General features: G+C 50.0%; 1 protein-coding gene across 3 annotated transcripts in view; it reads right to left on the reverse strand.

Moving 5' to 3' along the window:
• Positions 1–1,574: 1,574 nt before the first annotated feature.
• Positions 1,575–15,302, reverse strand: part of RALY (RALY heterogeneous nuclear ribonucleoprotein) — a 106,850-nt gene continuing 93,122 nt past the window's right edge. The window contains exons 5-10 of one of the 3 annotated variants that reach the window (XM_072350440.1): positions 9,315–9,506; positions 9,023–9,183; positions 8,080–8,193; positions 7,483–7,628; positions 3,453–3,501; positions 1,575–3,321 (exon numbers count right to left, since the gene is read on the reverse strand). In XM_072350440.1, coding sequence (XP_072206541.1) covers positions 3,457–3,501; positions 7,483–7,628; positions 8,080–8,193; positions 9,023–9,183; positions 9,315–9,506 — 658 coding nt within the window. In that variant the 3' untranslated portion in view covers positions 1,575–3,321; positions 3,453–3,456. The remainder of the gene's footprint in view (positions 3,322–3,452; positions 3,502–7,482; positions 7,629–8,079; positions 8,194–9,022; positions 9,184–9,314; positions 9,507–15,302) is intronic. The other 2 variants (XM_072350443.1, XM_072350441.1) reach the window with 2 other exon arrangements.

Genomic DNA, 15,302 nt, shown 5'->3' on the forward strand with positions numbered 1-15,302 from the left:
TTTCCTGGAGGGTAATGGCTGGTACCCACCTGGAGCCATTGGAGGTACGTAATCACATCTCTTAATGTTTTCACAACTTTATTAAGAGTGAGAAAAAGTATGGAATTATCCCACAGATAATGGGAAGGTGTTGTGGGAGGGATATGACATAGAGGCAGTGTCTGGCATGGTTATTATCACCGCTGCAATAACATTAATGTTTCTAAAGCAATAAATGGACTTAATCCATGTGATAGGATTTATTAAAGTCAACGGGGACTTTTGTTATGTCTCCTGACTGAAACTCAATGCAAGGCCACAGGCATCTTGGCCTAACAGATTGTCTTTCCATGTCCAGAATCTCATTGGTGTTGCGTTGGCACAGGATGCGGATGGAGGTGGGGGAGTCACCATCTCAACAAAAGGTTAGATGTGGGGATGAGGGACGTGGTGTCACGGTTTTATCACTTTTGTTAGTAGGGATGCGTCGTGGTTGGACTTGATCTCAGTGGTCCTTCCAGTCTTAATGATTCTGTGATCAAAGGAGCGTTGGGGACTGGAGTAACCCTGCTCTATTGCTTTAACATCCACTGTTCTGAAAGAGTAGAGCCTTGCACATTGCCTTTTGCCATCCAGAGCAGCACATTTAAGCCCAAAGCTTCAATCTTAAATGTTTCACAGTTCCAGAGGTGCAGGCATCACAGTAGGGGATGGGAACCTCCGGGTTTGTGTCCAGCAAAAACAATGTTGCTGTCACCATGATGACAAACGGAGCAGCAAATGAGAGAAGGCAAGAGATGTCCACAGGTCTCAGTAGTGCAGTCTTGCCTTTGTGGGTGGTGGGGAAAAGCTTCAACAACTTCCAGTTCAGAAGATGGGAACTGGATGTATGCTTATTCCAGCTGTCACTCTACAGTGGTGGCTTCTCAGAGAGTGCAGATGGTGAATTAAATGCTCCCCTTGGGGAAATGCCCAGCCCTTGTCTTGGCACATCCCAGCTGGGCAGCATCAAGTGGCAGGGACAGACTCCATGGGGACATCATGATGGGGACATCATGGGAAAGCTGTTCCCACGTGGCTGGGTGTGCACAGAGTGGGACAACTTCACAGCCATTCAAGAACTAACAAGATGTGACAGAAGGACCACAAGTCCACCACAGCAAAGCCAGAAATGGGGTTCTGCTCTTCCCTGCGGTCTGTTCCCATGCGACAGCAGAGTGTGTTTCAGAGGTGGTTCAGGAGCTGAGCTGGGACCTAAGCATGCAGCCCCCACCCCACATTTGTGGGTGTGTGTGCATGGAAAAATGGGGTGGGAGGGGAGGGCTGGGGACAGGGGTGGCGTGCAGGAAGAGGTGAAGCTCCTCTCTTGATAGTGACCCTCCACAGCAAACCTGCAGGGTGCTTCTCAGCTGCCCTATGGCCTGAAGGGTGAACAGACTGTTCCCTTTTCCCACCCCACCGCTCCGTGTTTGCCTCTTTGTGAGAAGATCTTCTGCACGGTCCCATACAGGGAGAGAAAGAAGTTTTGCTCACGTGAAATACAGCAGAAAAATGTGTGTGTCTGTGTAGGACGGAGCAGGCAACAAAAGCAAATTAGATTTCTTTAGATTTCTTTCTTTTATTATACAGGATCGTATGTACAAGGTCACCTTTCTCCCAGACAGCAGCATCACAGCCAGTTCATAGCAAAAAAACCACAGCTCATCCTCTCAAAGCCTAAGAAGAAACAGCTCTACAACGGCTCAGTACAACACAATGGATCAAATTGTACAGGAACCGGAACAAGGTGGGGGAAAGCACGGTTATCCCTTCATTCCCTCGTGACTTCTTCAGGACTAAGAAATGCAAATAAAACGTTGTGCTTCAAGAGCCATGCTTGCTCCAGGATGGTCCTCCGGGCAGGGGGAAGCGATGCCCCCACAACCTGTTCTCCCCTCCACCCTTCAGAGAGAGATGCTGTAGAAGAGGTGTGGCTTTGAAGTGCTGGAGCAGAAAGCAGGAGTCCCCTTTCAGAGCACCCTGTGCAGTCCGGGGGGTGCACGTGGGCTGTTGGGCTGAGGAGAAGGTGTGGACAGCATTCTGGATTCAAAGCACTGTGTGTGTGTGTGTGTGTGTGTTCTGGAAGGGGAGTGGGAAACAGAGGGGAGATGGGCAGGACACAACTGATCTGAATAAAGTGCTGTGTGAGTCTCAGCCCCATCTGCCTCTGAACCCAGAAAAACTGCATAAGCACACGGAAGAGGAAGGAACAAGATGAGAAAGGCTGAGAGACTTTTGGGTGTTGTGATGAGAAAGGGCTGCTGCAGCCTCCTACTCGCAGGACGTGGCATGGGTCAAAAGCAGGAGAAAGAGGTACTTGCACACCCACACACGCGCTGGGGGTCACTGTCATTGGCCTCACCACACTCAGGAGCATCGCTGCACCGCAGAGCCGTCAGATGATGGAGCACAGCTGTGGTGGTCAGGGGCTGCACAGTGCTGTCCTGGTGCCCTAGAGATCCAGGGGAGCTGGCTGAGGAGCAGACGTGAGCAGTAGGGCAGGGGCTGATTGCTCTGTCTGGAGATGGGTCACAGCCCTTCCAAAGAGCTGCTGCTCCAGAAGGGTTGCATCCACCTGCTCGATGCACGCTCGCACTCCATCTCTGCCGTACAGCTGAAGATGATGCATGCCTTGTTTCTCCTGCTTGGGATCACTTGCTTTCCTGCAGGCAGCATCTCCTTGCCTTTTCCTCTCTTCGAGCAGCTGCAAAGAGCACAGCACATGCACAGCCACCAGCTCCTATCTGCCTGGAAGCAGCCACGTACCTGCAGCAGTGCATGGAACAAGAGCCACAGCAGGAGGTGATCGCTCTGGCAGGAGAGCTCACCCTGCACCCTGTTCCCTACAGTGACCTTGAGTGTGAGAACACATTGTCCAAACTGAGACAGTACTTTTCCCCCAGTTACCAAATGCTCTGGCTCTCACTTTAGCATGAGAAACAAAAGTCTTCACTGAGTTGGGCTTAGTTGTCCTTCCTCTCCTGCCAACAGCCCCGTACCATCTCTGACTCACTGGGTCCATACCCAGCCAGGGGTGATTATGGATCACGCAGGGTTTGGCTGCTGCCTGTGCTCACTGCAGAGCTCTGAATCCATTGCACGGGGTCGTGGGGATCTGCTGGGATGAGTTTTCTTTGTCTTTGCTTTACAGATGGGTGGAAGATGTTGGGCCACATTTCTCCTTTTGAATGCCAAGTAGAGATGACAGCAGCACTTCAATTTAGCTTGTCTTGCTCAACGTGCCAGGGCAGGGTTTAGCTTCGTGCTTTCCTCACACCATCATTCACTGCTGTTCTAAGTGGGCTGCAAGGAGAGACAAGGGACAGAGGGGATAAAAGGGTACATTGTTTTCCTGGAACCTCACAGATGCACTGTGTCATGTAGGAAAGGAAATGAGGGGTTGATCAGAGAGTGAAAAGCAATGTGAGCTGTACCTGGTTACTGTAGTCTGGCATCCTCCACGTCTGTGTAATGGCTGTTCTCCTGGAGGGAAAAGGGAAGCAGAAACAGGAGATCACCACGTGCCCATCCTGCCTTGCCTGAGCCACTGTGCTGGGTCACATGCAGAGATCAGCTGGTTCCACGGTGGGCAGCCACCCCAGCAGGTTGTGATTCCATGCTTGGTGTTGAGGTCTGGCTTCTGCTGAACCTCAAAGAGACTGGGAGGAAATTAAGCCCACCTTCCCATAGTGGTGTGAAATCAGGTGTCTGATCTGCGCTGCTCCAGAGCCAGACCTCCAGTGGGAAAGCTACGTGTCCCTGGGGACGGTTTTAAGCCCAGAATGGAAGCTGCCAAGTGGTGAGCACTGATCTCTACATGAGCAATTGGACAGACCCCTGACTTTCACATCAGCTAACCTGAGAATTAAGTAGCCACAGCATTTGTACAAAGCAGGCTTCACCGTGTGTGCATGCACGGCTCTTGCCTTGTTTTAGCACTGTAAGAAGTTTATCTAGGACCTGGGAACAGCCACACCTGTAAGCACAGACCTTGCAGTGCCAGGAACTGCATAAAGATGCTCAGGGGAAGCTTATCTGCAATGGCAAATAGGGAACATCAAAAGGACTGTGGGTGAACAGAGACACTGCACCAGTCTGTGGCACAGCTCGTCCTCCAGGTTAACACTCAGGATATTCACCACTCCAAAGGCTGCGGATGGCAGTGCAATGTGCTGAACTGCTCCCCGTATGAGAGTGGATATGAAAATAAGGCATGTGAAAGTTGCCCTCCTGGAGCCATTCTGCAATATGGCATCATTAAATGAATTAGGGGCTCTGCAGTAGCTTTTTTATTTCCCAGACAGAAAATGAACAGATGGAAATGGAGCCAAGAGATGTCTGCAGGTAATAGTAGGTGATCTAGATGGAAAGCAAGACAGCACAGCCCCAACCTGGTTAGCAAAGGGCACTGGAGGATGGAAATAGCCTTGTGCAATCAGAGAACTCAAGTGGGTGTTTGCAGGGCCCCTGTGGGGGCAAAACTTTGAAGGCTGCAATGCATGAACAAGGAACAGCTGGAGACTGCACCCAAAAGAGCTATGGATGGTGATTCCCAAGATGGGAAGCCTGGAGGCTTGTGAGTTCTGGCAGCAGAATAAAGGTTCCTTCTTTGTCTGCAGAGCTGCAGTTACAGAGCAGGTGTAGTGCCCTGGAAACAGGCTCTTCAGGAAAACCCAGTCAGGTGGCACATGCTCTGGGCAAAGGAAAGGCTCAACTGCATGGGGATTTGCCTTAAGGCAGGTGATGAGATGAGAGCACTCAGTCAGATGAGAGCACCTGGCTGAGGATCAGGAGACGGAACAACTTATGTGACATCATGGTTGGCACCTGGTGCAGCCCACGTGATACAAAACCTACTGGGAATGGCTGGAGGAAACCTGCTGGCTGCAGGCACTTGTACTCTACACGGACCCAACCTACCTGCTATCTTCTGGAAAGTCAATAGGGTTGGGGGCAAGCAACCCCACAGATTGCTGGTGAACATCAAGAAAGCTTTCCTGATGCAGCTGACTGACAAGGGGTCAGGCTGATGTGACCCATGAACAAGGCAGATCCAGACAACAGCGTGAAGGTAGAAAGAAGTCTGGGCTGCAGTGGCAATAAGACAGTGAAGTTGAGTTTCCTGAGAGAAATAACTACAACAAACAGCAGAATTAGACTTAAGGGAGCAGATTTGGGGTCTGTTGGGCAGAATCTCACAAGACACCTGTAAGGTTGAATAATATGAAGATAGTAGCAAAAGTTGATACAAAAGGTTATTTGTAAAAGGAAACTCACCAATATCAATGCCTTGGCTGGAAAAGCTGGAGCAACCTCTACCAGGGATGCTGCCTCAGTGGGGGTCAGCCCTTAAATGAGGTAGAGGAGGTGGAGTCGAACTCCACCCCTTACGGGAGCACAACTAAACTACTCCCACCTGTGCTCCCACAGCTGACCCAACACTTGCCTCAGCTGGTTAATCAGAGGTTCAGGCTGTGATTACCAATTTCCCATACAACACCTTTCTGTCGGCCCACAGAGCACAGAGGAGCTGGGTTGCCTTCAAAATCACCTGCCTCAAAGCAAGGGAACAGCCCGTCCTGCTGTGTGGTTGGGCAGACATGACAAGAGACCAGCGAGAATGCACAACAAAGGCCTAACCAAGCTTCTTCCTACAGAAAGAACAGGACCCAGAAGTGAAAGCAAAGCTGGGCCACTCAGGAAGAATACAGAGCCACCGCTCCAGCTGAGCTAACAGTGTTAGGAAAGCTAAAAGCCAGCAGAAGTTGGAACTGGTGCGGGATGCAAAGGGTGAGAAGAAGAGCCAGTAGTAAAAGGAAAGCTAGGGAAAAATTAAGCCCTTTCTTCAGTGAAGAAAGGAACCCAATGACCTGGTGACAAAGCTGATGAAAAAGGCCACGGTGCTCCAAGGGTTGTTTTTATTCCTAGTTAACTGGTTAGGTCTGTCCTGTGCCCTCCCAGCCCCCTGAGCCCAGTGGCAGTCTGTAAGCTGACGACTGTAAGCCAGAGACACAGGATGAAGGACTCACTGCCCAGGAAATGGAAAGGCTTCAGAACTGCTCAGTGCTCTGAGGTCAGGAGCAAAATTTAAAGGACGGCCCTTGTGATTTGCCTTGCAGTGCTTAAGAAAACACCCCTGCAGACAAGTTCCACACATTAACCTGCTTCACGCTGAGCGCATCTGAGCCTGTCTGAAGTTGGCAGTAAAATATTTCTGACTCAGTGCTGCTTTTAAACATGAAAATAACAGAAAATAGAAGTGATAGGGCTTGAAACGGTGCACTTGTTCACCCATCCCTGATAAGCTCTTCTTGAAGGAGATGGAGAGGGACATTTTACAAAGTTATGTAGTGATAGGACAAGAGGTATTGGTTTTAAACTGGAAAAGAGTAGATTTAGATTAGATACAAGGAAAAAAGTGTTCGTGATGAGGGTGGTGAGGTGCTGGCACCACCAGGGCCAGGCTGGATGGATGGGCAGCCTGATCTGGTGAGAGACGTCCCTGCCCATAGCAGGGGGCCTTCCTTATCTTAACTGGCCTTCCTTATCCTAACTGGCGTAGAGAAGGAGACCAGCTTTTGCCTTTCTTCCTTCTAGCAGTCTCCTATGATATCTCCCCTTAATCATCTTAGATTTAGCCAGGGTCACAGATTTCAGCTATGAGGCCCCAGAAACTGAAACAATTGAAAGACCCCATTCAGATCCCTCATCCATCACGACTCCAGTGGGGTAAAGTGGAAGAGTGCAAACAGGCAGCCAATGTCCTAAGATTTTTGGCCAGAGGTGGAATGAAATGCTACATGATCAGCCCAGTGATGATGGGGTGAGGCAGAAGAAAGGGACGGTGAGCTCCATCCTCACTTCTAGTGCCACCAGTGCTGTGTACTGGGAAAGGCTCACAAACATCTGCTCCCTAGGTTTACCGGTCCTTATCCAGGGCAGGACTAAAGCTGATGTGCACAGAAGAAACCCATGCTCAGAGGAAACTGCTGCCCTTGCTATGGTTGCTCAGCATCACAGAGTGGCCTGCTGAGATTCCATAACCACATTTCTGCCTTTTGCTGTCCATTGGACAAAAGGGCATTGCAAATGCATGCTGTTAGGAAAGTGCAGTCAACACAACATGGTCTGTCTTTAACATATGTTTCCATTCATCTGAGATCCAATTCCTTTGGAGCAAAGCAACTTAATTAAGCCATTAATGAATTGTTTTGAGATCAAAGATAAAAGTAGTCCCAATTTCAGAACACAGCAGTGTTTCTGCAGCATTTATGAGGTCACAGCTTTTGCAAGCCACAGAACAGCTAGGAAGAACAAGCTGTGAACAACCATGGGATTAAACACAACAGTTTCCTTCTGGGAGGAGAAAACTGTTGTCCTGGAGGGTTTAACAAGTTCTGGTAAAACTGTGGTCCCTTGCTGAATTCACTTGGCTGGAGGGACACGATAGCCGGCCTCTCTTACCAGTTCATCTTCACACTCATCCCGTGCAAGGCCCTCCTCCTCTCCCTCATCCCCATTCAATGGCTCCTCCGTGTTGACCTCTGCCTCTGACGCTGTGTCTTCCTGTGAGACTTCGCTTTTGCTGCCATCCACCTTCTTCCGTACCTCTGTGAGAGCAAGAGCCAAGGCATCGGGATCAGGGGGTGATGGCTGCAGCCTGATCAGACCGATCCACAGGGCCCCAGGACTGAGTTGTTGTGTAAATAATGCATTTGGGGTTTCTTCTGCAATGGGAAGTTTTGCTAATTTTGAAGGAGCTGCTAAAAAGCAGCAGAACCGGCTCCCCCTTCTGCATCCCTCTGAATGTGGGAGACAGAAGCAACCCAAACAATAAGGCAAATGGAGCAAAATCAAACTGCTGCAGGAGAAAAATAAACTCCCATTCCATAGTTGGAGGGGATTGGGCGTGTGATTTTGGCAGCCCCTAATAATTGGCAGCACAGAAGGTTTTTTTTTGACCATTTATTTTGCAGAGATGCTTCAACACCATCTGGTACTTCTGTGCTGTTTTCTGCTTCTTCTGAACACTGAGAGGAACAAATCGGTGTTTCCACTGACCTGTGGACTGTTTCTGTTCCTCAGCAATCTGCTCCAGCCGGCCCAGCAGAGCATCAATGTTGGATTTGATCTGCGTCAGCTCAGTTTTGATTGTTTGAAGCTCGCTGCACTTCACTTGGAAGGAAAGGACAGAGAGGTGTCAGCCAACGTGGGCTTGGCTGAAATGGGAGCACAGCCTTTGTTAAGAGCTGCAATGAGCTCTCCTGCACTGGGGCCTCTCACAGAATCATAGAATCATTAAGGTTGGAAACGACCTCTAAGGTCTTCTAGTCCAACCCCAGTCCATCCCCACCAGGACCACTGACCATGGCCCTCAGAGCCTCTTCTTGAACACCTCCAGACTTGTGCTCCAGAACCCTCACAGCTCCACTGCCCCTCTTTGGTCACACTCCATAACCTCAATGTCTTTCTTGCAGTGAGGAGCTATCTTCGTTTCAGTTGGGACGGAGTTGTTTTTCCCCCCAGTGTCTGGAATGATGCTGTGTTTTGGTTTTAGGAGAAAAGCAATGTTGATAATGCACCCAGCTGTTGCTGAGCAGCTCTGTACAGAGCCAAGGACATTTCAGTTTTCTCTGTTTCTCCTACTGTCCTGTCAATGAGGGAGGACACGAGGAGCTGGTAGGGGACAGAAACAGGACAGCTGATTTCAACTGGCCAAAGGGATATCCCATGCCATACACCATCCTGTGTACTTGGAAGTGCCATCACTCCCACTGTGGCACTGGGGGGGCTCAAAGGGTGTGTGCTTGTGCTTACACCTTCTCCTGCCTCATCAGCAGCTTGTGGACTTCTGAAAAGCCCTCCCTATGCTGCTGGTTGCGGGTGTTCTGGGGTTTTGCAGGTTTTACCCTGGGAGCACCCAGCCCCATGGGTGCCTGGCTGGAGGCTGGGGGCTGTGTTGTAGATGGCACGAGCAGACCCCGCGCTGCACGCACACACTCACACTTCAGCTTGGCCGAGCTGTTGGCAATGGCAGCGGATCTAGCAAAGAGCTTGACGGGGAGCGTTGCCTTCACACGCCGGACGAGGGGGATGGTGACCCGCGGCCGCTTCACTGGAACCACCCTGGGCACTGGAGACACTCGGCCCCGGTACTCAAAAAGCCTGTGGGGACACGGGGGAAGCAGGAGCTGAAGCATCACAGCCCAGGATCTGGCAGGTCAGACCATTGGATGCTGCTGCCAGGACCCACGACTCACAGAAAAGCCCCTTCGGCTGCAGCCTCCCCAGCTCACCTGTCGTAGAAGTCGTCTCTGTAATAGTCGTAGTCGAAGTCATAGCCGCTGCAGGAAGAAGCAGGGTGACACAGGTTAATTACTGCTGACGAGGTATTCCTACAGCCACCACCCACCCCACCTTCACGGTCCTGGGTCTTCACGAGGTCGGTGCAGCGCACAAGGGGTGATGTTGGGTGAAGATGGGGCTGCCTGAGGGAGAAGCAAGAAGTGCAGATGGGTTAACATCTACAGAGTGGGGCTGGGAGCAACTGTCCACACATACACTGTGAGGATGCCCATGTTCCAAACAGACACCAAGTCCCAGAGCAGGGACAGCCCTCCAGCACCAGCCCACCTGGCAGAAGAGCTCCACGCATGGCTGAGGGGCTGTGTCTGTACTGCACTGGTTTACCTGCTCCCAGAGCACTGCTGACATCCCTCCCTCCTGCACTGGAGGGACTGGGATGTGCCCACATCAGGAGGACGCAGCCCTACCTGCCCTGCTGCTGCCTTGCTACAATTCATATCATATACAATTGGTAGGGAAGAAGTCACAAAGACGGTGATATTTATTCATTTAACATCTTTGCTACTGAAGATGTTTTAAGTTCCCTTCTCCCAGGAAGACCCTCCCCACATCCTGTGTGCTGCTGCCTGCATTACTACTGGTTGCATGGGAAGCTGTGCTGCTGTGAAGAAAGACAATGCAGCCCTTGAAAGCAAAAGGTGTATAGTGAAACCATAAAGTACTAATGGGAACAAGGAGATGATGATAGGAAGAAGGCAGGGTGAGCACTCAAGTATGTAGCCCAGGAGTAAATATGGTGTCCTGCATTGTAAGGATGGCTGGCTGGCCACGGTGTCTGCTGGACAGCATAGTTCAATCTTAACCCAGAGCATCTGTGCTGGCACTGACCATCCCACCTTGCACTTTGGTTTGCCACCCTCCCCTTCTGATCTGACTTGAAGACACCACACCTGCTGGCCTCACAGCAGCCTCCCATCCAAAACCCTGCATGGTCTGTATTTATTCTCTGTTATGTTTTTCACAGCCAAAAGGCAAAGGTAATTCCTACCGCATCTGCTCTTGCTGGAATATAACCAGCCTGTTCGTATGGAAAAAGGAGATGTATTTTTTTCAAGACCAATAACTTTATTTCCATTCGGCCCAAGGATGAAACCTGAAAATACAGAAAATCTCCAAGAACAACAGCTGCCCTCGGCTCTCCAATCTATTTTGATCACTAGGCATGTTTGACTCCAATTCTGTTTGAATCCAATAAACACAGAATAGAATCAAAATAAGATGTCATTTGAAAGGAAAATTGAAAGAGGATGCTGCTATGCTGTCAGACTCCCACGCTACCTTTCTTTTTCTTTCTTTAGCTGCAACTTAAATGAAATTGCTACAATCCTGTGACATTCGTCAAACCCGACATGCTCAGGTGAAATGCTCCTGGCTAACTCCAGCAAGGACACCAATGTTCCCTGTATCCGTGGGCAGGAGAGAACAGTGGGGATCTTTCCATGCAGCTCAAGGACTCTGGGTGAGAAGAATCAGGACCATCTCTTGTTGGGCAGATCATCAGGGATCAGAGATCATAAGGCAACTTGGGGCCGTTTCCTGATGAGCAACTCGAAGCCTGGGGGCCATCTGGCACGACTCAGAAACACTCTCATTGCTTTCTTCTCACCTGTATCATGTGTGAGGTGCTGGATCTGAGCTGGCTTTTCCTCCAGACCTCCTCTCCCCACCAGCAGACCCATGGGCTCAGAGCAGGGTTTGCTTGCAGCATGCCCCATGTACAGGATGTGGGGTCCAGGGCCACCTACTAATTTTGTGGGTAGAAAGCCAGAATGAGGGGAATCATCCTACTCTGACTCCAAATATTCTTTAAGTAATTTCCAAAAGGAAGTAGATGCTTAATTATCCTGGAGAGCTGGTTCTGACTTCCACCAAAAAACAATGGGATGTGTCTTGTTTAACTTCAGCCAGCAGGAACGTAAACACATCCCAACACATCCAAGCAAGAGGCAATTCCAGGCCATGGCTCATCACAGCCAAAGGCAGACATCTGAAATGATGTCAAACGAACTGCGCTGATGGAAGTGGTGCTTTTTGTTCAAATCCAGTGAGCACAAAGGGAGTCCAGACAACCAGACCCCATGAAAGAGTGGAGGGCTGAATGTGTGTGAGAGGAGTTCATCTCCGATTCATTGCAGTGAGGGATGGCAAACACTCTGACCTCTGCTTCTTTCATCACCTGGAAACCACGACACAGCCCTCCAGGAAGGCCGAGGACTCAAATAAGGGTTTTTTTCTCGTCTGAACCCTGCTGTAACACACCATCCAGGTCATGGCCGGTCCTGCAGGAGGCTGTGGGAGGAGGGAGGCAGTGCTGGATGCTCTTACCAGCAGCCTTGGAAGTCAGGCATGGAGCAAAGGGCAGCTCTTCTGACACGAGAATAGAAAAATGCCAGTGGAAAGTCTTAGCTCCAGTGATTTATCTGAAATGTGCACACCCGATAATTTCCCTGCACGTAGGATAAACCTTCCTGCGGTGGATGAATCATTACTCACTGACCTGACAGGGCTTCCTTTATGTACATGAATAATTTTTGCTGTTTTTCAATCAGTTGGTGACACTGTGCCCTTTAAAACGAAAGCAGGGACAATCAGAGAGAGGCAGCAGAAGCCTGTAAGGCCATGTCAAGCAGCACGACTCCCGATGCATTCCTTCTGCATTGCTATTCTCGAGCAATTAAACAACGTTTAGTAGCAACTCGCAAAGGTGCAGAACCCATGCGTTTCTAATTGAAGGGCAATTGTTTTTAGGTGCTGAATTTACATTACATTCGAGGTGCCATTTCTGAGCATGTACCTGAATAGCAAACATGAAGCTGAGTGGCCATGCTTTTAATTACCCGGGCTGTTCGTCACAGGCAACAGGTTGCGCTCAGCTCACATCCTTCTATTAACAACTGCACAACCTTAATTAGTGCAGCAGTAGAAATAATATCTACTGGAAAGCTACTTGGAAAATCTGGCCATGATTAAGCAGAGAGCTTTTAAAGCCTTGCACATCTGGTGTGAGGTTCTTTCCTCCTGCAGCTAGCTGGGAAGATGGGAGAGAAATGCTGGAAGGGAGCCCAGCATTTCTGAGACACTGGGGATGCAAAAGGGCTTCACAAATCCTTGCCAGTGCTGGACCCCATGGGTATCGTTGTTGACCTCTGCTCTGCCTTGGGGCTGTTTCTCTGCCCTGTGCTGGCAAATCTGGCACCAAGGGGCACAGGGTGTCACTGCTCTGCTGGTTGGAGGTGGTGTGACTGCAGCTTTTGGGCTGCAATGGGTACAGTAAGGGATGTGGATGCCAGCTGGGCTGAAGGACATTGTCCAGCTGTATCCACAGGCTGCGGAATTGTCATTGGAGGTCTGTGCCCATCACGCTGTATGTCCCCTGAAGGACTTAGATTGTCTCAAGGCTGCCTGTCCTTTTAGCACCAACATCATGGGAAGGGCAGAGGTCTATGGTCAGTACAGCTCTGTTTGCTCCACTGCCCTGCAGCACGTCCCAGGGCAGAGCCATCTGCTCCTCACAGCCTGCAGCACTGACCAGCCAGGTCCCAGTATGCGAGGAGCACCAACCCCAGTGTAGCCCAAAATACCCCAGGAAATCCTCCTTGGACATGAAGATATGGAGGGATCAGGGCAGAACAGAGATGGGAGCAAGGTAAAAAACAACTGGCTGTCTGGCTTTTGTAAAGCCATCTCCAAAAACTGATGATGGTGTGAACCTGGGGTTATGTTCTACCTTCTGGAGGTAGATGGGAGGATACCTCCAAGAGATTTCAATTCAACACCCAAACGTATCCTGGGGCTGATGGATCACATAAGACTGTCAAGATTTTTGCTTCCTTTATGTCCAAAATGAGACATCCTTTGTCTTGCCTTCTCTAATACTTGCCTCTCTCATGCAGACTTGTAGCTAGGCGAAGTAAAACCCAACCACTGAAAAAGTAATCTTGTGTGTTTAACACAGCATTTCTATAAATTATCGTGCTGCCATTTTTTAAGCCTAACATTCAGAACAATTTATGATGACTAGGAAATGCTACAACCACAGCTCACTGCAAACCTGGGTTCCTGGCTTTCCACGAGACAACGTAAGCACTGCTAGTCCAGATGGCAAAGTTTAAATCTGTCACCAATCTGGGATGAAATACTGCCGAAACTCAGAGCAGTCTCTGGCCCATATTTTAGCACATCCATATCTGTGGGAGGAAGCAAATATCTCTCTCTTCAGCTACATGGCAGCCTGGAAGGCTGAAACACTGATCATTTCAACAGAGGATTAGTGGTCAAGGCAGAGCTGAAAAGTAAATGCTGACAAAGAAATGCTCTATCACATAATATATGGAACGAACTGATTTGCATTATGGCACCATGCAAGTTGTATGTGTACAACTACATAGAAGGATTTGTGTCATCTCCATTTCCATACAGCAGTGGAAATGATGCACAGATGTACTTTTTCTCCCTGCAAAACCAGAAGGTCAAATTCTGGCTAAGAGCCAAGCTGGCTTAAATCTACACTAAGACCCTTGGAGCAATGCGAAAGCACTTTGCTCCCCTGCTGCAACCTGAGGCCGTTCCCTCTCGTCCTATTGCTGTTACCTGGGAGCAGAGGCTGACTCCCACTTTGCCACAACCTCCATTCTGGGAGTTAGAGTGATGAGGCCTCCCTTGGGCCTCCTCCAGACAGAACAATCCCTCAGCTGCTCCCCATAACACAGGGGGACCATCACCTCCTGCTCTTGCTGGCTGCATTATTTCTGACACAAACCAGGATGCTGTTGGCCTTCTTGGTCACCTGGGGACACTGCTGTCTCATGTTCAGCCAGCTGTCAGCTAATACCCCCAGGTCCTTTTCCTCTGCATGGCTTTCCAGTCACTCTGCCCCATGCCTGTAGCTCTGCCTGGGGTTGTTGTGACCACAATGCAGGACTCAGCACTTGGCCTCACTGAACTTCATCAAATTGGCCTCAGCCCATCCATCAGCCTGTCCAGATCCCTCTATAGGGCCTTCCTACCCCCAGGCTGATTGACACTTCTCCCCACCTTGGTGTCATCTGCAAACTTACTCAGAGTGCACTCAATTCCCACATCCAATAAAGACACTGAACAACACAGGCACCAATACCAACCCCTGGGGAACATCATTTGTGACTGGTCACCAGCTGGATGTAACTCTGTTCCCAGCACTCTGTGGGCTGAGCAATCCAGACAGTATTTTACTCAGCAAAGAGTGTAACCGCCCAAGCCATGGACTGCCAGCTTCTCCAAAAGACAGTGGGAGACAGTGATGAAAGGACTTGCTGCAGTCCAGGCAGACTATATGCACAGCCTCATCCAGCAGGCAGGATACCTGCTCACAGAAGGAGATCAGGTTGGTCAAACAGGACCTGCCTTTTGTGAACTCATGCTGCCTGGGGCTGATCCCCCAGCTGTCCTGCACACGTGTGATCTCACTCAAGATCTCACTCTGTTCTATAACCTTACCTGGCTCTGTGGTCAGGTCTGTAGTTCCCTGGATCCTCCTTACAACCCTTCTTACAGCTGAGTGTCACATGAGCAACTCTCCAGTCATCTGGGACCTCTCCAGTTGACCAGGACTGCCCATAGATGGTGGAAAGAAGATTGGCAATCACCTCTGCCAGCTCCCTCAGTACCCCCAGGTGGAATCCATCTGGCCCCATGGACTTGTGATAGTCCATGTGGAGCAGCAGGTCTATGCAGGTGACGCTCCCTTTTCCAACATTACCCTCCTGGTTTTAGCTGGGGGAGACAGAAGACAACTGAGCCAACATAAACTTAGTGGGACAACCACCATCTGCCAGTGTGGGCCCAGCCATCCTGAAAGCCTACCATGATCTCCTTGGGGATGCCGGGCCCAGGTGCAGAAGGGAGATGTGTCCCTTTCAGCTGCGATTCAAGATCACACC

This window comes from Excalfactoria chinensis, chromosome 15 (genome assembly GCF_039878825.1).
Source record: "Excalfactoria chinensis isolate bCotChi1 chromosome 15, bCotChi1.hap2, whole genome shotgun sequence".
NCBI lineage: Eukaryota > Metazoa > Chordata > Aves > Galliformes > Phasianidae > Excalfactoria > Excalfactoria chinensis.